This window comes from Pelophylax lessonae, assembly GCF_965119305.1.
Source record: "Pelophylax lessonae genome assembly, chromosome: 1".
NCBI lineage: Eukaryota > Metazoa > Chordata > Amphibia > Anura > Ranidae > Pelophylax > Pelophylax lessonae.
The window spans coordinates 751203619-751227499 of NC_138768.1; the positions used below are offsets into that span (position 1 = coordinate 751203619).

At 47.1% G+C, this 23881-nt stretch overlaps 1 protein-coding gene across 3 annotated transcripts in view; it reads left to right on the forward strand.

Annotated features, from left to right (window-relative positions):
• Positions 1-23881, forward strand: part of ATP8A1 (ATPase phospholipid transporting 8A1) — a 473872-nt gene that overhangs the window by 93469 nt on the left and 356522 nt on the right. For all 3 annotated transcript variants that reach the window (XM_082272128.1, XM_082272127.1, XM_082272129.1), the window contains exons 3-4: positions 580-694; positions 23374-23473. In XM_082272128.1, coding sequence (XP_082128254.1) covers positions 580-694; positions 23374-23473 — 215 coding nt within the window. The remainder of the gene's footprint in view (positions 1-579; positions 695-23373; positions 23474-23881) is intronic.

The following is a 23881-nucleotide window of genomic DNA, read 5'->3' on the forward strand; positions in this document are numbered from 1 at the left end:
TGGTAGCTGTAGTCTATTCATTCACAGGAAAATGAATAAATGCCTCGGCCATGTGAGCAGAGCCCCGCGTGGCCACACTGTTTTTAATGGTGACATCTGGTGCGGGGATCGGGGGTGGGAGCTGCGTGAGCTAAAACAGGTAACATTCTGAAAGGTGAACTTTTCCTTTAAAGAATATTGTCTCTACCATATAGACACATATTTTAGGTCCATTTTGAGCTGGAGTCCGTTACCCCAGCAATATTTTTTGAATTGTGGGAATGCATCCACAAATGAAGGGGGGAAAAAAATACCCTGGTTTGAATTAAACAAGACCTCAGCCCTGCAATACAAGACTGTGAACTACAGTATTACTCTTTTTATATTCTTACAAACTTATGTAAAACATCCACATTTACACTTCTGTCCAAAAAATGGCAGGTTATGGCTTATTGTCTTAGTTCTGTGGAATAAACTCCTCTAACAGACCTGTTGGTGCTGTTGTATGTCTATATTATCTTTGCTTGTGAAATTTACCGACATTTCCTGCATAGTTTGTAAATTGCAAAATACGTGATTGTCTTTTCTTTTTTTAAACAGGGTATGAGAAGACTGATGATGTGTCAGAAAAGACCTCCCTGGCTGATCAGGAAGAAATGAGAACAATTTTTATTAACCAGCCTCAGTTTGTGAAGTTCTGCAACAACCATGTCAGGTAAGGATTTTCTGTAGGGGGGATAAAAGTACCCGGAAGGCCAGCACTTTATATGGGAAATATATTTGTTCCATGCCTTGTTTGGATACTGCTAGTGTACGGTTATCTTCTCTATCATACTCTTTGCAGTTGGCTATAGCAAATACATATAGTGCCAATCTAAAAAAAAAAGAGAGGGCTTACCATCCAGTGGATTTAAAGCGGTTGTAAACCCAAAAATGCAAAAAAAAAAAAAAAAAAAAAACCTGCAAGACAAAGGCATAATGAGCTAGTATGCATCGCATACTAGCTTATTATGTGTTACCTTAGAACAAAGCCCCGACACGGACCCCCGGACATTGCTGCGGGCGCAGCCATGATCCCTCACCGTCTCTTCCGGGTTCGGAGGCTCCGGCGCTGTGATTGGCCGGAGCCGCGATTATGTCACTCCCGCGCAGGCGCGCGGGAGTGATTTTCTGGCAAGCTCCCGCCAAGCAAAACTGAAGGTCCCCCCGGACCTTCAGAGCGCCTGCGCCGCTTGCGTGAGCAGCTGCATGCACTGCAAATATCTCCTAAACCGTGCAGGTTTAGGAGATATTAATTGTACCTGTAGGTAAAAGTGTAAAAAAGCGGGATACTACCGCTTTAAGAGCTGTGTTTGAGGATATGAGAATGCAGGAATCCTCCCTTCTACCCCACCACTATACATACCTTTTGGATCCTTTAGTGGACTATTTTTGCAGCTTTGACCATTTCCACCAGCATTTTCAAAGATCGAGAACAGAACTTATTAATAAAACTAGAGAGCATTTGGAAAATGGAGAGCCTTTTATTACAAGTAATTATTTATGGCACCATTCTTGTGCCATACCATTACTTTTACTTTTTTTTTTTTTTTTTCTCTTCAAAATATAAACGGTGAACATAAAACCTGGATAAAGTCTGATGTCTTTTTATATCTTTATGATCCTGTATTTCCACATTTGTGAAAAAGAAGTGCTAGAAGAGGCCTTAAAGTATATGTAAACTCTCACCTTGTAAAACAGCCCATTCAGTTTCAAATGGAAATGAAAGGCAAGCCATTTGTGTATAGATATAAAAACATAAATACCTTTTTTGTCCTTGGTCTTTTTTTTTTTTTTTTTTCTTTTCTATAGAAGTGATCACATAATCCCTGTTCTCAGCTGCATAAGCACTGGAAAAGGAGAAAAAGCACACTGAACTTTCCAGTGAATAGCTGTGCAAAGGGGGAGGGGTGTTGGTAGAAGTCTCATCATTGGGGGAGAGCAGGCTGACTTCCCAACATAGCTAGAGAACGGACTTTGCGGTGCTCTTCTGCCTAGTGTGGTCAGTTTTTGATAGGAAAGCAGAAGGACTGGCAGGAACATCAAGAGTTTCACACAAAGGAATCAATACAAAGAGCAATTAAAGAGAACAGAGTGCTTTTCCATACAAGTATATGGTGCAGCAGGCACATATCCGGAAAATAAAATGTTAGATTTACATATTCTTTAAAACTGACTTATCCTGCAGAGGAAGGGGTGTTTGAACAGTTCTGCTATTGAAAGCTGATGACTGAGTGCAGTAGGTCTAATTATTAGGTCTGTTAGACTGCACAATCATAATGAGACTGCTGCATACCTACTGTATCAGGAAAGTGAAGGCAAGACTGTGAAATCCACTCTAGTAAATGACAGATCACTTCCTCCTTTTTCTTCTTCCTTTTCTTTCTTTCTTTCTTTCTTTCTTTCTTTCTTTCTTTCTTTCTTTCTTTCTTTCTTTCTTTCTTTCTTTCTTTCTTTCTTTCTTTCTTTCTTTCTCTCCTTCCTTCCTTCCTTCCTTCCTTCCTTCCTTCCTTCCTTCCTTCCTTCCTTCCTTCCTTCCTTCCTTCCTTCCTTCCTTCCCTCCTCTTCTCCTTCCTTCCTTCCTTCCTTCCTTCCTTCCTTCCTTCCTTCCTTCCTTCCTTCCCTCCTCTCTTCTTCCTTCCTTCCTTCCTTCCTTCCTTCCTTCCTTCCTTCCTTCCTTCCTTCCTTCCCTCCTTCCTTCCTTCCTTCCTTCCCTCCTCTTCTTCTTCCTTCCTTCCTTCCTTCCTTCCCTCCTCTTCTTCTTCCTTCCTTCCTTCCTTCCTTCCTTCCTTCCTTCCTTCCTTCCCTCCTCTTCTTCTTCCTTCCTTCCTTCCTTCCTTCCCTCCTCTTCTTCTTCCTTCCTTCCTTCCTTCCTTCCCTCCTCTTCTTCTTCCTTCCTTCCTTCCCTCCTCTTCTTCCTTCCTTCCTTTTCTTTCTTTCTTTCTTTCTTTCTTTCTTTCTTTCTTTCTTTCTTTCTTTCTTTCTTTCTTTCTTTCTTTCTTTCTTTCTTTCTTTCTTTCTTTCTTTCTTCTTCCTCCCTTCCTTCCTTCCTTCCTTCCTTCCTTCCTTCCTTCCTTCCTTCCTTCCTTCCTTCCTTCCTTCCTTCCTTCCTTCCTTCCTTCCTTCCTTCCTTCCTTCCTTCCTCTTCTTCCTTCCTTCCTTCCTTCCTTCCTTCCTTCCTTCCCTCCTCTTCTTCTTCCTTCCTTCCTTCCTTCCTTCCCTCCTCTTCTTCTTCCTTCCTTCCTTCCTTCCTTCCCTCCTCTTCTTCTTCCTTCCTTCCTTCCTTCCCTCCTCTTCTTCTTCTTCCTTCCTTCCTTCCTTCCTTCCTTCCTTCCTTCCTTCCTTCCTTCCCTCCTCTTCTTCTTCCTTCCTTCCTCTCCTCCTCCTCCTCCTTCTCCTCCTTCTCCTCCTCCTTCTCCTCCTCCTCCTCCTCCTTCTCCTCCTCCTCCTTCTCCTCCTCCTCCTCCTCCTCCTCCTCCTCCTCCTTCTCCTTCTTCTTCTTACATTGCTATCATCCATAAACAGAAAGAGAAGGGGGATAATGTAAATTAAACGGTGTATATTTAGTATCCATTTAACACCAGCCTGAGGTGCTCTTTTTTTCCAGCTATTGGATTTGAATAAAAATAAAGGCCACTTTTTTTAAAATGAAGGATAGTTTGCTAAAGTGTTCATGCATTCGTGTTGTTTTTTTCTGTTTTGTTGCATAACAACCTGGAATTAAAAATGGATTTCTCGAGGCATTGTATCAGGTCGTAAACACAAGGTTTGTACAGCAATCTCCCCTGCTAAGCTGTTGTGTTCTGACAGGATGAGGGCCCCCTCACCAGATCATTCCAATCAGCATTCTTTGAGTTGGCTGAGAGCGCTGATTTAGGAGTCGGTTGGCTGCTGGTTTTCCAGAATTCACGTCCGACATACACATGGACCAAATAAACTTTTTTTTTTTAAATTTTGAACCGGTTGATTTTCCCTGACATTTGGCTCCACCTCCACCTCCTCCATTTGAACTTCACCTCCATAACATCTCTAAAATAAGCGCCTTGTTAACCTTTGAAACCACTAAGCATCTCCCTATTTTTATATCTCACCTTGACTATTGTAACTCCCTCCTCATAGACCTATCTCTTCTCAGGCTATCCCCTCTTTAGTCTTTCATGAATTCTATTGCCACACTCCTTTACCTTACCAACCATTCAGTTTATGCCACTCCTCTCTGCCAATTCCTCCACTGGATTCCCATTGCTCAACGAATACAGTGCCTTGAACAAGTATTTATACCCCTTGAATGTATTTTATTGGGATTCAAAGTGGCACATAATTGTGAAGTTGAAGGAAAATTATAAAAGGTTTTCACAATGTTTTGCAAATATGTGAAGTGTGGCGTGCATTTGTATTCAGCCCCCTTTACTCTGATAAACCTAACTAAAAACTAGTGGAACCAATTGTCTGCAGAAGTCCCCTAATTAGTAAATAGTGTCCTAAATAGTAAATAGTGTAATTTATTCTCAGTATAAATACAGCTGTTCTGTGAAGCCCTCAGAGGTTTGTTGGAGAACCTTAATGAACAAACCGCATCATGAAGACCAATGAACACACCAGACTGGCCAGGGAATAAATTGTGGAGAAGTTTAAAGCAGGGTGGGTTATAAAAAAAAAAAAAAAATATCCCAAGCTTTGAACATCTCATGGCACTGTTCTATCCATCATCTGAAAATGGAAAGAGTATGGCACAACTGCAAACCTACCAAGACATGGCCGTCCGCTCAAACTGACTGGCCAGGCAAGCATTAATCAGAGAAACAGCCAAGAGGCCCTTGGTAACTCTGGAGGAGCTGCAGAGATCCACAGCTCGGGTGGGAGAATCTGTCCACAGGACAACGATTAGTCGTGCACTCCACAAATCTGGCCTTTATGGAAGAGTGGCATAAAGAAAGCCATTGTTAAAAAGCCATTAGAAGTCCAGTTTGGTAGTTTGCGAGAAGCCATGCGGGGGACACAGCAAACGTGAAAGAATGTGCTCTGGTCAGATTAGACCAAAATTAAACTTTTTGGCCTCAAAAGCAAAACTCTGTGTGGGGGAAAACTAACACAACATATCATCAGCCTGAACACACCATCCCCGCCGTGAAACATGGTAGTGGCAGCACCATGTTGTGGGGATGTTTTTCTTCAGCAGGAACAGGGAAGCTGGTCGGTCAGAGTTGATGGAAAGATAAATAGAGCCAAACACAGGGCAATAGAAGAAAAACTACAAAAGACTTAAAACTGGGGCAGAGGTTCACATTCTAGCAGGACAACATCCCTAAACATACAGCCATAGCTATAGTGCAGGGGTACTCAAATGTAAACTTGAAAGGTCCACTTACAAATTTTCCATTTTTGGGGAACGCCAACAACAAAAAAAGGCGTTCCCCAAAACTTTCCCCCATCCAATGCAGAGAGACCATTGTGCGTGCCCCCATTAATGCAGAGCGACCAGTGTGCGTTCCCCCATTAATGCAGAGCGACCAGTGTGCGTTCCCCCATTAATGCAGAGTGACCATGTGCGTGCCCCCATTAATGCAGAGTGACCATGTGCGTGCCCCCATTAATACAGAGTGACCATGTGCGTGCTCCCATTAATGCAGAGTGACCATGTGCGTGCCCCCATTAATGCAGAGCGACCATGTGTGTGCCCCTATTAATGCAGAGCGTGTCCCCATTAATGCAGAGCGACCAGTGTGCGTTCCCCCATTAATGCAGAGTGACCATGTGCGTGCCCCCATTAATGCAGAGTGACCATGTGCGTGCCCCCAATAATGCAGAGTGACCAGTGTGCGTGCCCCCAATAATGCTGAGTGACCAGTGTGCGTGCCCCCAATAATGCTGAGTGACCAGTGTGCGTGCCCCCAATAATGCTGAGTGACCAGTGTGCGTGCCCCCAATAATGCTGAGTGACCAGTGTGCGTGCCCCCAATAATGCTGAGTGACCAGTGTGCGTGCCCCCAATAATGCTGAGTGACCAGTGTGCGTGCCCCCAATAATGCAGAGTGACCAGTGTGCGTGCCCCCAATAATGCAGAGTGACCAGTGTGCGTGCCCCCAATAATGCAGAGTGACCAGTGTGTGTGCCCCCAATAATGCAGAGTGACCAGTGTGTGTGCCCCCAATAATGCAGAGTGACCAGTGTGTGTGCCCCCAATAATGCAGAGTGACCAGTGTGTGTGCCCCCAATAATGCAGAGTGACCAGTGTGTGTGCCCCCAATAATGCAGAGTGACCAGTGTGTGTGCCCCCAATAATGCAGAGTGACCAGTGTGCTTGCCCCCAATAATGCAGAGTGACCATTGTGCGTGCCCCAATAATGCTGAGTGACCATTGTGTGTGCCCCAATAATGCTGAGTGCCCAGTGTGTGTGCCCCCAATAATGCAGAGTGACCAGTGTGCTTGCCCCCAATAATGCAGAGTAACCAGTGTGCGTGCCCCCAATAATGCAGAGTGACCAGTGTGCGTGCCCCCAATAATGCAGAGTGACCAGTGTGCGTGCCCCCAATAATGCAGAGTGACCAGTGTGCGTGCCCCCAATAATGCAGAGTGACCAGTGTGTGTGCCCCCAATAATGCAGAGTGACCAGTGTGTGTGCCCCCAATAATGCAGAGTGACCAGTGTGTGTGCCCCCAATAATGCAGAGTGACCAGTGTGTGTGCCCCCAATAATGCAGAGTGACCAGTGTGTGTGCCCCCAATAATGCAGTGACCAGTGTGCGTACCCCCATTAATCTGGACCGCCGAAGCGGTCTGCTTCCTTCTGTCATCAGCGGCGGGGTTAGAATTGAGAGGATCGGGAGGATCGGAGTGGCTGTGTTTTACACTTACACCGCTGCATGATTACAAAAAGCCAAGTACAAGTTCTTACCCGACGGAGAGGATGTCCTACAAAGTCCTGCCTCCTGGACACCGCCTCCTATGATAGACGTCACCAGTGTTCTGTCTATCATAGGTAAGAGCCGGCCCAGGAGGCGGGACTTTGTAGGACATCCTCTCCGCCGCAGAAAAACTTGTACTCGGCTTTCATGCAGCGATGTAAGTGTAAAACACAGCCACTCCGATCCTCCCGATCCTCTCCATTCTGCCCCCCGCTGAGACAGAAGGAAACAGACCACTTCGGCGGTCCAGATTTTAATCTGTGTGGGTCCGGAGGCGGCCCGGAGTCCGCCTATTGAGGACCCCGGCTATAGTGGAATGGTTTATAGCAAAGCATATTCATGTGTTTAGAATGGCCCAGTCAAAATCCTGACTTAAATTCAATAGAGAATCTGTGGAAAGACTTGAAAATTGCTGTTCACAGATGTTCTCCATCCAATCTGACAGAGCTTGAGCTATTTTGGACAAAAATGTCACACTCTGGATGTGCAAAGCTGGTAGAGACATACCCAAAAAAGACTTGCAGCTGTAATTACAGTGAAAGGTAGTTCTACAAAGTATTGAATCAGGGGGCTGAATTCAAATGCACGCCACACTTTTCACATTTATTTGTAAAAAAAAAATTGAAAACCATTTATCATTTTCCTTCCACTTTACAATTATGTACCACTTTGTGTTGGTCTATCACATAAAATCCCAATAAAATACATTTGCGTTTTAGGTTGTAACGTGAAAAAATGTGGACAATTTCAAGGGGTATGAATACTTTTTCCAATCATTGTAAAATTCAAAACCTTAACAATAAAAGGAAAAAAGATTTAACTAAGACTGTTGGTGGTCCGAGGTGGTATACTCCCACCCCTCTGCCATAGGCCTTCAGTTTTTTTTTTTTTTCTGCCTAGTCAGGAGTAAGGAACTAGTTCCCTGCCAGGATCTCTGGTCCTGACTTTTTTCTTTTTAAATGGATTTTTTTTCTCCTGTTTGTGTTTTTTTTTCCTGCGAGATCTACAATCAACTGCCAGACTGGATGACTGCTGGATAATCTAGATCCAGTGGTCACCCCAGTCTGGCCAGCAAGCACTAGGTCCTGCACGACATAGCCTCACTGGAAGGGAGTGGTCTTCGAGTTAAACGCCTCGCGAAGTCACGTACGACCGGGTCTCGGCCTGAGTTGCAGCGTTCCTCCTGGCCAACAGGAGGTTCTGTCTGGAGTGGTGCCCATCTGGTTCCTGGTATGGTGAGTAGCTGTCCCCCCCTCTCCCCCTGAAGGACTTTGGGGTGGACGCGGGCCCCTCCCTGGAAAGGCCCAGGTCTATGGGTTCCCCCTCCATCTGGGGTAGTGTGATGGGTTGGGATTGTGCCTTGGGTTGGTGTGCTGTGCACTGTACCCGGTGGGGCACCCTCGGCTGGGGGGGGGGGGCACTGGCTGCTACTGGGGTCCTGTGCCTTCTGCTTGCTGGTGACCACCCGGTGGTGCTAGACCTTTTCAGTGGTGGTCACCCTCGTTTCCTTTCCCCACCTGACCTGGTGTCGCAAACCGAGTGGGCTACGCTTTTGCGCTGTGACCTGGAGGGTGAGCAGATTTCCCTTGCCTTTGGCTGAGTGATTGACCATCCAAGGGCTGCTGTTTGGCTTTAATGTCTCTTTGAATGCGGCTCCCTTGACTTCTAAGCTATCTGTTTCGGCAGTGATACTTGAGCGTGTATTGGTGCTTAGGTGTTGGTCTGCGGATCAGACTTCTTATAAAGCTCTAATTTACCCTTTCAAGGAGATTGACTGTTTGGGGCTACCCTGGATGACCTCATCAAGAGTCACAGGATGGAAGAGTACCTTTCTTCTACAATCTGGGAAGGGGAAAGAACCTTGTCACAGACGTTGCCCGTCTCTCTCGGCTCACAAGAAGTTTTTTTTTTGTCCCACATGGTCATCTGACGAGGGTTAAAAATCCTTTTAGGTCCTTGGTAGGTTCCAAGCGACCCTGGTCTGGCAAGCCGTGAGCGGGATCCTCTAGACCCCCACATCTAAGACTCCTTCAGCAAGAAGGTGTGCCCTCACCCATGCCTGGGGTGGGGGGGGGGGATGTCTTTGCTGGTTTCCGGGCCTGTGGACCTCCTTGTTAAACAACCAAATGGGTCCATGAAATATACTGTCCGGTTAAAAATAGTTTTGTTCTTGCCCCCGGAAAGGTTCTTCCCTTCCAATGTGCATTTGGCCCAGACCGATTGCAAGCTCTATTTGGGGCGGTGCAAGTCCCGTTGCTTCTGATGGGGATTGTCCTTGTTCTGGTATTGGAATGATTTCAGGGTTTTTATTCAAACCTGTTCACGATCAAAAAGGAGGAGGGCAAGGTTTCTCCAATTCTGGACCTCAACACCTCTGGACAGAAGTTCAGAATGGAATCTGTTCACACGGTGGTGGCACCCCTTCATCAGGGGAAATTTCTTGCTGCCGTGCGAGGGGAGCATTACCAGTTTGTGGCATTACCCATCGGTGTCGCCTCTGCTCCACGGGTCTTCACAAAAGCTTTGGCCCCAGTTCTGCCATTGCTATGTCTGTACTGAGCTACCTGGATGACCTCTTGCGAGCGGAGTCCTCTTCTGCCCTAATGGACGATGTGGAGATCACTTTCAAGACCCTGAAAGAGTTCGGTTGGCTTCTAAAATACCAAAAGTCTGCTCTGATTCCACCCAAAAAAATTGAATTTCTCTAGCGCTCATCGACAGACGTAGTCCTCGGTGATACACCACCTTCGGGTTATGTTACCTCCGCAGGAGCAGGACTAGACAGGAAATTAAAAAGCTCTGGCCACACCCTAGGGGCAGTCCCAGAGGGTATATCCTCTCTCTCTCTGCCTCAGCAAATCAGTTATTTTCTGTCTAGTTAGGAGTAAGGACCTAGACACCTTGCTGGGATCTTAGGTCCTGGCAAGAATTTTTTCTTAAAGGATTTTTTTAGACAGCTTTTTCTCCAGTGTTCCTGTGAGATCTTCAAGCAAGAAAGCTGCACTGGGCGACGGGCTGGATGTTGAGATCCGGTGGTCACCCCAGTTCAGCCTACGAGCGCGTGCAGGCCATAGCTCCGCGCTGGGTCGGCCGCGACAAAGTCCCGTTAAAAGGACTGAACCCGCGAGTTAAACGTCTCGCTGAAACGCCAAAGACCATGAGTCACGGCGTTCGTATCGGTCGACAGCCCTCCTACCTCGGTGGAGAGGGGTACTGTCAGGAGTTGGTGCCCGCCTGGTTCCGGTATGGTGAGTAGTATGTTCCCCCTTTCTCCCTGACGGGTTTTGTGGTGAACGCGGGCCCCTCTCTGTATGGTAAGAAAGAGTCCTTTCTATCCTATAACATGTCACAGATCCTCCTACTTTGAGTGTGATTTTTTGTGTACAAAAAGCCAGGAGGCTTGGTTTGGGAGCTAACAATCTATTGTATACATGTTTAAAAGATGTAATCTGTGGCATTCTGGGAATCTTATGGGTTTAGTATAAGCTACCTACCAGTCAGAAGCCACGGACATGTAGACTGCCTTCCAAATCAGATCTCCAGCTATTAGCAGGCCTCCCGAACGGCCATGCGGTCCGCCAGGGGCCGATACCGCCAACCACGCCATATCCCCAGGCAGAGACAGTGTTGTGTGCCCTGCAGCACACCGCCATTCAGCAGGCCGCCGCCATTTTTCTTGCAGGATCGCACGAGCCGCCATTTTGGCGTAGCCTCGTGTCTCCAGCATGGGGGCGGCCATGTTTGAGGTGATCCTACACCTCGTGGAGCTTGGGGGAGGCGCCGGAAGGCGTGCAGAGGGGCGGAGCCGCCTCCTTTCTTCCTGGGCAGCCAGCCAAAAGACTTCCTGTTTGTCAAGACAGCGCTGTAAGCCGTTGCAGTTTAACTCTGAGCATCAAGTGGTGAGCCTGGGGGTCTATCTCTCTCTCTCTCGATCGATAGGGATCCCTAAGCAGGTAACACTAAGGGGCTTTTTTGTGGCGCCGGGGGTCAGAAAAAAAAAAAAAAAAAAAAAAGTTTTTTTCTTTACTTTTGAATTATATTATCCAGGAAGTAACTGGAGTTATTATGGACCCGGCCACACATATTCCCCCACCTGTTTCCCTCGAGGGGGCCTCGGGACCCGCCGGTGCACAGAGTATAGAGTCATTTACAGCAATTTTGGAGTCTATGGTGGCTCGGGTGGAGGCGGCCTGTCAGGGACGGGGGTCAAGGAAGCGACCCCCGCCTACCCCTATACCATCTGACACCTCTGACTCAGATTCAGAGATGGTCACGGCAGTTGCAGGTTCCTCTGCAAGGGCTGTTATCCCAGGTAAAGCCCCCTCAGACAGTGAGGAGGACGCTTCTTCTTTTGCTATAATTCAGGAAGAAGCATTGGTGGACGCACTAGTTGTGGCAGTGCAAGAAACCTTAAAACTTGAGGCTTTACCGGCAGAGGCAACTGAAACAGAGAGGCCTTTTGGGACTAATAAGCCCATCAAGACGGCGAAGGCTTTTCCTGTACCTAAATGTTTTGGTAATCAGATTAAAGGAGAATGGGAGCATTCTAAACGTACCTTTACTATTTCCAAGCGTATTGCTAGACGCTATCCGTTTGAGGAATCCATCATTAAGAAATGGACGGTACCACCAGTCGTGGATCCGCCTATTTCCAGGCTGAATAAAGCCACGGTTATTCCAGTGGAGGACACTTCGTCCTTTAAGGATCCGGTGGATCGAAAGATGGAAGCAGAGTCCCGCACTATCTTTTCTCTGATAGGGTCAGCATTTAGACCAGTAATGGTTATTGGTCTAGTTTCCCAGACACTTACGGAATGGGCGAAAATGGTACGCCAAGATCTTAGGGGAAAAGATATTCCCCAGGAGACATCTGATTTGATGGAACAGATTCTACAAGGGCTACAGTTTATCTGTGACGCAGCCTTGGACACTACTCCCCTATTAGGGCATGCATCTAAGTTAGCAGTGATCCTCAGACGTGTCCTGTGGTTAAAATGCTGGTCAGCTGACCTAGGTTCCAAAAAGACCTTGACCAATCTCCCCTTTCAGGGGAATCGTCTATTTGGAGCCAACCTAGATGAAATCATTAAGGATGCCACTGGGGGCAAGAGCACTTTTTTGCCACAGGCTGCAAAAGCTAAGGGACCTCGCAACAAGCGAGGACCTTTCTTTACCGCCCATAAAGGGCGCCCGGCTGGTACTAGCGGGAAAGGCAAGACTCCTCCAGGAGGGTTCAAGAAGGGGACCAACCCAGCCAAACCCGAAGCAAAGGAGTACACAGCCTGAAGGTGCGCCCCCACCCGGTTTCAGGGTGGGGGGACGTTTTCACCGGTATTCAGGACATTAGATCGAGCATCAACCACTACTACCGGTGCGATTCTTCCCTTCCAACATTTAAGTACCACAGGAAGCGGTAGTTACCGTTCCCTGAAAAGATCTTTTCCTTTACCTTTTCCTAAACAGAAAACGACCAGACTTTCTCGGATGGTCGGGGCCAGATAGCTCTAGGGACGCCTGGTTCAGATCCAATCAGCGCCAGTGGTCCTAGAAATTCTAGGCTGGCCTCCTCAAGCCGGCCTGGCCGACTTGGACATGTTAGTCGCAGACGTTCCGTGGGAACTTCGTCTCAGGGAGTGTCTGTGGTCTCAAGGACCAATTTACCTTCGTGCTTTACAGTCGCTGGTTTTAATGGCCTGGCCATTGAGACCCAAGTACTGAAGGACAGAGGTTTGTCTACTTCAGTCATTCCTACCCTTATTAAAGCAAGGAAAGCGACTTCCAGCAAAGTCTATTATCACACATGGAAGACTTATATTGCGTGGTGCGAATCTTTAGGATTTCCTCCACGTACCTATTCGGTGACTCGAATATTGGCTTTTTTGCAACAAGGGGTTGAGCAGAAGCTAGCCTTGAGCACCATCAAGGGTCAAGTTTCAGCATTAGCAATCTTCTTTCAGAAGCCTTTAGCTACCAAATCCTTGGTGCGGAATTTCATCCAGGGGGTGCGGCACCTGGCTCCTCCAGTCCGCGCGCCCTTACCGCCCTGGGATCTTAATTTGGTTTTGTCGGTTCTACAGAAACCTCCTTTTGAAAACATCAGGGAGATTCCCTTGCTTACTCTATCCCAGAAGGTGGCCTTCTTGGTGGCTATTACTTCTGCTCGCAGGGTGTCAGAACTGGCTGCATTATCATGCCAGTCACCATACCTAGTGATTCATAGGGATAAGGTAGTACTTCATCCTAAGCCATCTTTTCTTCCCAAGGTGGTTTCAGATTTTCAGCTGAATGAAGATATTGTACTACCTTCCTTGTGTCCTCAGCCCAAGCATCATCGGGAACATGCGTTGCATTCCTTAGATGTGGTTCGGGCAATCAGGGTATACCTGAAATCTACGGAATCATTCCGCAAGACGGATTCACTTTTTGTGATCACGGATGGCCCCAGAAAGGGTTTGCCTGCATCTGCCGCGACCATTGCCAAATGGATTAGACAGACGGTGGTACAGGCTTATTCTATTAAGGGTCAGAGTCCTCCGTTCCCTGTTAGGGCGCACTCCACTCGAGCGCTCAGTACTTCCTGGGCCTTTCGCCATCAGGCGTCAGTGGTCCAGGTATGTAAGGCGGCCACCTGGTCGTCGGTACATACCTTTACAAAATTCTATAAAATTGATGTGACGGCATCGGCGGATGCCTCATTTGGCCGCAAGGTTTTGCAGGCCGCAATTTGAGGAGACCGGTGGTCTACCTCGAGGGTTTTTTTCTGTTTGAAAAAAAAAAAAAAAAAAAAAAATTTGTTTTCTCCTTTTTTGTTGAGTCTCATCATAAGGATGAGCATTGTAAACTTCTAGTTGGCACCGGTTGGGCCTTCTAGATTGGGATTTGATTTCCATTTTCCCACCCCTCAGTTGTGATACTGCTCTGGGACGTCCCGAAGGTGGTGTATCACCGAGGACTACGTCTGTCGATGAGCGCTAGAGAAAAATGGATTTTTGTAAAATCTTACCGTAAAATCCTTTTCTCTTAGCTCATCGACAGACGTAGTCCCCGCCCCTCTGTTTTGGAGTTGGGTTGGGTTAAATTCTCTAAGCACTGCTTTTTCACATAACTGATTTGCTGAGGCAGAGAGAGAGAGGATATACCCTCTGGGACTGCCCCTAGGGTGTGGCCAGAGCTTTTTAATTTCCTGTCTAGTCCTGCTCCTGCGGAGGTAACATAACCCGAAGGTGGTGTATCACCGAGGACTACGTCTGTCGATGAGCTAAGAGAAAAGGATTTTACGGTAAGATTTTACAAAAATCCATTTTTTCTGGGTTTGACTCTGGATTCGACTCTGGATTCAACCCTAGCCAGAGTATTCCTTTCCCAGGACAAGCTCCAGAAGTTGCAGTCTGTGCTTCACCCACTACTGTCCAGCAGGTGGTTCTCCCTCCGGACTTGCATGCTGGTGCCGGGCCTTGTCGTACCTACTATGGTGGTCCACAGATTGGCGGTCTTCGCCCATGTTCATTGTTCGAAGTTTTATGTTTGCAGGAAGACGTGTTGCCTTCCCTGTATCCCAGGCCTAACCATCGTAAGGGATTTGTCCTGCATGCCTTGGATGTGGTTAGGGCGATTCGGGTGTATTTGGCAGCCACAGAGATTCATAGGTCAGACTCATTGTTTGGATTTGCGGATGAGCCAAGAAAAGGGCTGTCTGCTTCTTCTGCGACCATTTTCCAGGTGGATTAGACAGTCGTGACTCAACCCTAATCTCTCAAGGGTCTGGTTCCTCCCTTCACCTGTAACGGCGCACTCTACTCGAGCCATTAGTGCTTCTTGGGCCTCCTGTCATCAGGCATCAGTGGCGCGGATTTGCAGGGGGCCACTTGGCCATCGATGCACACTTTCACTAAATTTTGCAAAGTGGATGTGTTGGCATCTGCAAAAGCTTTCTTTGTTCGCAAAGTTTTTCAGGCTGCTGTTGAGAGGGTCTGTTCCCTCTTTTTTGAGGGTGTATTGTTCAGGTTGGGCTCCAGTTGTTGGTTGAGCTCCTTTTTACTTGGTTTGCTATTGTGTTTAGCCTTGGAATTTTTTTGTTGTCCCACCCCTCATGTTTGGCACTGCTTGGGGACTTCCGTATGGTTCTGAATAATGAAAAGCTGTGTCTGTCAATGAATGAAAGACAAAATGGGATTTTTGACTTGCCATAAAATCCATTTCTTGAAGTTCATTGACGGACACAGCACCCACCCCCTCTATGGAGTTTTAATACTTCTGACACTGCTTGTTACGACACTGCTTGTTAATAAACTAAAGACCTATAGCAGAGAGGGGGAGTATACCACCTGGCACTGCCCGTAGGGGGTAATATAACCCTATGGTTCTGAATAATGAAGAGCTGTGTCCGTCAATGAACTCAGAGAAATGGATTTTATGGTAAGTAAAACATTTTTCTCATTAGCACTATATAGCAGTCTTGTGACTTCCATCACTGTCCAGCCAAGCCCTGGTTAAAGCTTGTAGGAAGAGTTTTCATTCTCCTCTGACTGTCCTATGAGACTGCAGGACCCCTGATCCTCTGTCCGGACAGTTCTGATTGGCACTTTGCTGATCACACCCTCCAAAAAAAAAAAATTGAGCATGTGCAGCCTGACTCCATAGAGTGTTATCAGAAAATTATTAGGGGACAATTGAAGGAGGGGAGAATCAGAGACGACAAGATCAAACAGCCGTTTAACACAATGTGGAGGATTAACCCCTTAGATTCCACAGTATAACCAGCATGCTATATACTGCATATACAGACTGATTTTAATTTTGTGGGTTTAGTAACACTTTAATTGTCATTAAATATTACCTCAAATAAATGTCCACGTATCTTATATGAAAAGTTTGTTTACCGATGATGCTGAATGATTGACTCAAGTATTGGGGGAAGCTCCACCTCTCTAAAGATCTGACTGGGAGGAGATCAAATCAGGTCACAAAAAAAGGTGGAAATGAAAAAGGGCAAAAATGTGTATATACACCTATACATGTAAAAAGTTGTAATGCCAACACCTTTTCATATGGGTAGTAGAGCAGAATAGGGTATAATATAATAGTTGCAGATGGTAACTGTAACTTTTCTTACTCCATAAGTCCAAAATGTATCCGGTTTTATAGCATTGTTGACCCACCTTGTGATGGTGTGCAGATTGGCTTAAAAAGAAGTCCCCAGTGAAATCAAAATATCCCTCCTTTAGATTTTTACCCACTCCCTTCCTACAGTCCATTTTAAGTCACGCAAAAAGTCCAGCTTGGCATTCTAGAGCGCATTCTACAGAGAGCCTGCCTTTAGGGGGTTCAGTTGGTAGCTGCATGAACGAGCCCCCTCTAAAGGTTTTGAACAAACTTCAGTACTTCATTATAACATAAAGCCAAGAAAAACGCCTCAACTAGGCTAGTAGCTCCATATTTTTTCCATCTTAAAGCGCAAATCCTCTTTTGTTGAGAACAAAACATCACCCTCTTTGGGAGTATGGCAATTTTCTTGATACATTTTCCTTTAGATTTACCTAAACACTTTAAATTTGTATGCAATCAGGCAAGCCCTGGCTCTACAAGGTAAAGTTAAATCTAAAGGAAATTGAATAAGAAAATTGTATAATGTATGGCCACCTTATCTCACCAAAAATTGCATATTACAATATGAATTGCAATTGTATACACTATACAGGCAGTCCCCGAGTTACAAACATCTGATTTACATACGACTCATACTTATAAACTGAGGAGACTACAAGAAGCGAGAGGAAATCTACCACTAGTAAGGAAAATTCACCCCTTTAAGAGTTATCATGGGGAAAAAGGTGTCTCCACTGAAGCTTTATCCTTGTTTCCCCAAAAGCCCAACATTTTTAAAAGCCACACATTGTCACAGGGACAGAAAGTGAGGTGAAATGTCCTGAACAGGGGCACAGACAGCAAAACAAACATTACAGGGGTGTTAACTAGAGATGCACCAAATTTTCAGCCGCGGCCGAATTTAGGGTTATTGGCATTCTGCTAACATAGAAAAAGGTGCCGAAAATGCACAAGATTTTGTTGCGATTTTGCTGTGCTTTTATGGTGTGTTTTTCATAGATCATGTGACTTAAAAACATAACACGGGTGCGTAATTGATGCATACATGCTGCGTTTTCAATGTATATCAACAGGGAGGTGCTTTTTTTAACTGAACTAAACTGCAGCAAGTATGATTTTTTAACACCACAACAGAAACGCAATGGACCAGTGTGAAGGCATACATAGATTTAAGGGATGCGTTTTTCTTGTGCTAAAGGTGCCGATAATGGTCGACAAATCCATATTCATGTAAATTCATAATACCTAAATATATATTTTTTAAGTTTCGGCCAAATTCATCTTCAATTTTTGGTTTCGGCACCTCTAGTGTTAACCCTTTCCTATGCTATACAAAAAAACTTAAAATTATTTTCTTTCGTTCATTGACGGACACAGCTCCTGATATTCATAACCATTGGGTTACACTGCCCCCTACATTAGTAGGAAATTAGGCAGAAAATAAGTCTGGCTACACCTATGGTTAGTCCCAATGGGTATACTCCCTCTCTCTGCTATAGCCACTCTTTTTTTTTTTTTTTCTGCCTAGTCAGAAGTAAGGACCTATTTCCTTGCTGGGATCTTTGGTCCTGGCAAATTTTTTTTAGATAGAACATTTTTTTTCTCTTGGATTTTTTCCTGCGAGTTCTACAATCAACTGCCGGACTGGGCGGTGGGCTGGATAATCTAGGCGCAGTGGTCACCCGAGTCTGGCCAGCAAGCGCGCGCAGAACTCAGCTCCGCGCTAGGTTGGCTGCGACATAGCCCCACTGGACGGGAGCTGGCCTGCAAGTTAAACGCCTTGCAAGGACGCATACGACTGTGGACTCGGCCAAGTTGCAGCATTCCTCCTGGTCGACAGCCCCCCATTTCGGTGGAGAAGGGTTCTGTCTGGAGCGGTGCCGCCTGGTTCCTGGTATGGTGAGTAGCAATCCTCCCTCTCCTCTGGAGGGTTTTGGGGTGGACGTGAGCCCCTACTTGGGGTGATTGGACCCCCGGGTTCCCCTCCTTCCCGCAGGCACCTCCCCTTGCCAAGTCCCTCATGCTGCCCCTCCCTCAACGCTGGGGCTATATGGGTGGTCTGGCCACTCTCCTGGGATGCGGGCAGGGCGCTAAATGCGTGACCGGATGATCGATTGTGTGGAGGGGGTCGATGCTAGTTTGGTCTCCTGCCAGGGCCCCTCGTCCTGCCTGGATTTGTCTTTGAGGCCTGGTCTCCCTCCTGGGTCCCTGTAAGCCTTATGGTGCTGCGCGGGGCCACCATTTTGTTGTAGCCTGTGTGTTTCAATACACGGCAGCCATGTTTGTGCAGTCCAGCATACATTTTCTTGTGGTTTGCCGATGGAAATGGCAGGGGCCATGCTAGTTTAGCCCTATGGGAGGGGGTTTTGGTGGTGGGAGCCCCTCCTCATCCCCTGGTGCTGACTCCCAGATCATTTTATTTTCTAATCGCTGCACGTGTAGTGCAGTTTCTCCTGGTGGCTGCAGGTGCCTGTTTCTGTGGGTGGTGAGTCTGGTGGGGTACTCTTCTCTGCTGAGGATCGCTTGGTGCTTTTGTGCCTGGCAACTGGGTGGTTCTGCCAACGCGGTGGGGGTTGTCCCTTAGCAGTGTGTTTCACTTTTTGTGGGGTCCCCTTTGGGGACCCGTGGAGTATTTGAAGCACATTTCCCCAACTGGTCCCCTCTCTGAGGCTGCGGGGCCCTCCGGGTCCCAGCCATCCATCCATGCACTGACGGCAGTCCTGCAGCCCCTTGTGTCCCGGGTGGAGGTGGCTTGCGGGAGATGAGCTAGCATCCCCTGCCTCATCGATCTCATTTTATTCGGCCGCCTCAAACGTGGGTCAGCCTGCTGGGTTTGCAACCACGCTCCTCGAATCCTGATAGTGAGGCTGATTCCTCCATGTTTGTGACCGCGCACAAAAGGTCACTGGTGGATGCAATGCTTGTATCTGTGCATGAGACCCTGAAGATAGAGTCTGCAGCTGAAGCTGCGATGTAGGGGCAGGTACCCATTGGCACTCACAAGCCATCCAGAGCGGCAAAAGTGTTTCCTTTCCCTGCCTATTTTGACATAATTTTCGCTAAAGAGTGGGGACGACCAAAGCGTCCCTGTGGGTTCCCGAAGCACTTTACTAGGCATTACCTCTGAGGCGTCCCTTCTTAAGAAGTGGACTGTGCCACTGGTGGTGGACCCTCCAGCTTCCAGATTAAACAAGGCAACCATAATTTACAGTTGAAGAGTCCCTGGCCTTTAGAGATCCGGCTGACCTTAAGGCAGAGGCTGTGGCCCGCACTGAGGCCAGTATTCACCCGTGCCCTAGTGTCGCAAACTCTGACCGAGTGGGCTAAGCTCCTGGAGTGGTCTGAAGGGGAAACAGCTTCCCCCCTGCCTTTGCCGAGCTGGCAGACCAGCTGGTCCAGGGGCTGAAGTTTATGTGATGCCTATTTGGATGCGGCTCCCCCTATGGCTGGCCTCTGTTTTGGCAGTGGTCCTTCGGGCGTGTTTTTTGGCTCAAGTGCTGGCCTGCAGATCAGATTTAAAAAAAAAACGCCTTGAGTGATCTTCCTTTTCAAGGAGATTGCCTGTTTGGAGCTACCCTGGATGACATCATTAAAGGTCTCACGGGGGGCGGAGAGAGTACTTTTCTTCTGCAGGCTACTAAGGGGCAAGGAACCTTGTCGTAGATGTGGGCCTTCCTTCTCAGCACATATTACATTTTTTCGTCCCTCAGGGTTGACTAACAAGGGCTCGAAGCCTTTCAGGGCCTCTTCTGGAGAATCCAAACGAACCTGGTCTGGCAAGCCAAGATCGGGCTTCTCCAGACCCGGGGACAAGGCTACTTCAGCATGAAGTTGCGTCCTCACCCGTGTCAAGGGTTGGAGGAGTGTCTTTGCTAGTTTCCAGACCTGTGGACTTTCAGGGTGCAAGACAAGTGGGTCCATGAAGTCATTCGGTCCAGCTGCAAAATTGAGTTTCGCTCTTATTCCCCAGCAAGGTTTTTTTCCTTCTAATTTGCCCCTGTCCCCAGACCGCTTACAGGGCCTATTTGTCCTGGTTCCAATCTCTGAATGTTTTCAGGGTTTTTACTCACACCTGTACAGTTCCCAGGAAGGAAGGCAAGGTGCGTCCAATCCTGGACCTCAAGGCGCTGAACTGCTTTGTGCTGGTACAAAAGTTAAGAATGGAGTCCATTCGAGCGGTGACGGCATCTCTGCGTCAGAGGGATTTCCTCGCCTCTATCGATATCAAAGATGCCTACCTTCCCATTCCAATATGTGCCAGTCACAAGCATTTTCTCCACTTTTCTGTGTGAGAGGAACATTATTAGTTTGTGGCGTTACCCTTTGGTCTTGCATTTGCTCTTTGGATCTTCACAAAAGTTTTAGCCCTGGTGCTAGCTTTGCTACGCCAATGGGGGATTGCGGTACTGGGCTACTTGGACGATCTCCCTCTGCTCTGGTGGAGAACCTGGAGATCACAATATGAACTCTGTGGGAGTTCGGCTGGAATCTGAATCTTCAGAAGTGTGCTCTGGTTTCGTCCACAAAGCTGGACAATCTGGGCCTGACTCGGGACTCGGTCTTAGCCAGAGTGCTCCTTCCCCTGGAAAAATTCCAGAAATTGCAGGTTGCAATTCGCCTCATGTCCAAAAAATGGTCATCCCTCTGGACTTGCATGCCAGTGCTGGGCCTGATGGTGTCTACCTTCGTGGCGGTTCCATTTGCACAGTTCCATACAAGGTCCCTGCCAAGAGAAATTCTGGCAAAGTTGAACAAGAGTCCGCAGTCTCTGGACAATCCGATCTGGCTGAGTCAGGGGACACAAAGGAGTCCTGATATGGTGGCTTAGTTCTCTGGCCCTTTCAGCTGGGAAATTCCTTCCTCCCCTTTATTGGACAGCGGTCACCACGGATGCCAGCCTGTCCGGCTGGGGAGGCGTCCTCGGCAAGCATTCTGCTTAGGGGATCTGGACTCCGATCAATGTCTTGGAACTCTGTGCGTTCAGACTGTCTGGATCATTGGATGGATCATCCTCAGGGTTTTCCAGTGCGCATTCAATTGGACAATGCTACGGCCGTGGCTTATGTCCATCACCAAGGGGGCACAAGATGTGTCCTGGCAGCTCTGGGGGTAGCCGGCATTCTGAAGGTGGGCAGAATGGTTCGTTCCAGCCCTCTCTGCTGTACACATTCCCGGGGTGGAAAATTGGCATGCGGATTACCTCAGTCGGCAGGCGTTGGACCAAGGGGAGTGGTTCTTTCATCCGGAGGTGTTTCATCAGCGTTGTCTCTGGTGGGGCACCCCCGAGGTGGATCTGTTGGCTTCTTGGCTCAACAGAAAGTTGCAGAGGTTTGTGGCTCGATCAAGGGACCCTCTAGCAGACACCAAAGACGCGCTGGTGGCGCTGATTTATGCCTTCCCTCCTCTCAAGCTTCTGCCAAGACTTCTACGCAGGATCGAGGCAGAAGGGATTTCCGGTCATCTTAGTAGCGCAGGACTAGCCTCGCTGGGCTTGTTACGGGGATCTAGTGCAGCTGGTCGCCAATGTTCCTTGGCAGCTTCCTCTCAGGGAGGATCTGCTTTCTCAAGGACCGATCTTCCATCCTGCATTACAGCCGCTGGCTTTGACGGCTTGACTGTTGGAACGCCAGGTGCTGAAGGATAGGGGTTTATCGGAGTCAGTGATTCCACTGTTGAAAGCTAGGAAATCTACCTCTAGGAAGATTTATCATCGTATGTGGAAGATGTACATTGCGTGGTATGAGGGAGGGTTCTTTCTCACTCCTTCTCGGTGGCTTGGATTTGACCTTCCTTCAACGGGGGTTGAAGAGAAATTGGTCTTGCGTACCATCAAGGGCCAGATGTCGGCTTTGGCTGTCTTCTTCCAGCGACCTTTGGCAACACACTTGCTGGTGTGTACTTTTTCTTCAGGGTGTCCGACATTTGGTTCCTCCAGTGCGGGCTCCGTTGCCACTTTGGGATCTTAATTTGGTACTTTCAGCTCTACAGAAGCCTCTCTTTGAAAATATTCAGGAGATTCCTCTGCTTACTCTGTCCCAGAAAGGGACCTTTTTAGTGGCTATCACCTCTGCGTGCAGGGTGTTGGAGCTGGCAGCGTTATCCTGTCATTCACTTTACCTGGTTATTCACAGGGATAAGGTGGTCTCTGATTTTCGTTTGAATGAAGACATTGTGTTGGCTTCCCTGTGTCCCAGGCCTAAACATACGAAGGAAATTGCCTTGGAAGTGGTTCAGGCAATTAGGGTGTACCTGGCAGCTACGGAGTCTTTCAGGAAGTCGGACTCTCTTTGTGCCCACTGATGGACCTCGAAAAGGGTTGTCGGCTTCCTCTGCTACCGTTTCCAGAAGGATCAGACAGACGGTGGTTCAGGCCTATTCCATCAGGTTTCTCCTTTCCCTGTCTAGGCAAAATCTACTAGGGTGCTTAATGCCTCCTGGGCTTTCCGTCATCAGGCGTCAGTGATGCATATTTGCAATGCGGCCATCTGGTCATCAGTGCACATTTTCACAAAGTTTTGTAAAGGGATGTGTTGGCATCTGCGGATGCTTCTTTTGGTCTGCAAGGTTTTGCAGGCTGCTGTTTAAGAGGACCTGATCCTCTTTGAGGGTGTGTGTTTCAGATGGGCTCCAGTTGTTTGGTTGAGCTCCTGTTGCCTGGTTGGCTAATGTTTAGCCTTGGGAATTATTTTGTTCCCACCCCTCATGTTTTACACTGCTGTGGGACATCCCAATGGTAACGAAATCCCAATGGTGAACGAACGATTAAATGGGAGTTTTGACTTAAAGTAAAATTCATTTTTCTGATGTTCATTGGAGGACACAGAATCCCAGCCCTCTGTGGAGTTATAATTCTGACACTGCTGGTAACAAAACTGAGTGGCTATAGCAGAGAGGGAGTATACCCCCTGGGACTGCCCATGGGTGCAGCCAGAATTTTTTTTTCTGCCTAGGTTCCTACTCCTGTACGAGGCAGTATAACCCAATGGTTATGAAGACCAGGAGCTGTCTCCGTCAAGAAAGAGAAATGGATTTTACGGTAAGTCAAAAATACCTTTTTTTTTTTTTTTTTGGCTTGGGTTACATTTAAAAAAAATAATAAAAAATGTAGCTGTTCCAACTTGTATACAAGTTCCACTTAAGAACAAACATACAGAACTTACCTTGTTTGTAAGCTGGGGACTTCCTATGTTTTATTTTTATAGATCTTTTTTGGGGGAAATTTTTAATACCACTATCAGAATGCATGTTGCCTTGTTACTGGGTAAATAATGGCTGTGGAAGTTGGAAGCATTTATTGCTGAAAAAAATGTATGTAGACTAAAATCCTGCTTTTTTTGTTTTCTAGCACTGCAAAATACAATGCCCTCACCTTCCTGCCAAGATTCCTGTACTCTCAGTTCAGAAGAGCGGCCAACTCATTTTTCCTGTTCATTGCCTTGCTTCAGGTGAGCTCCATAATGCTAAACGGAATGCAGTGTACATTCCTGGTGGTTTAATTTTCAAAGAGATGATGAAATGATGTGCATTAAAGTTTTATAGTTGCATTGTAGTATAACTGTAATCAGAAAAGAGAAGTTTTTACATAAGTGGTAGATCTCCCCAAAAGATATCCAAATACTCTAATCTGGAGGTTTACATTGCCACTTTGCTGCTTATTAATAACATGTTGTGCCGGTTGATGATTATGTAATGTTACTTGGTGCAGACATACAATCCATAATACTGTACCTTTGCACGTGTAATTGTTGGTGTTCAGTCAGTTGAATTGTACAGCAGATATGTATTGATTTGAACAAATGGCAAAGAAAAAAAGATTTACCTTTGTGCATTTCACAAACGAATAGGGATAATCC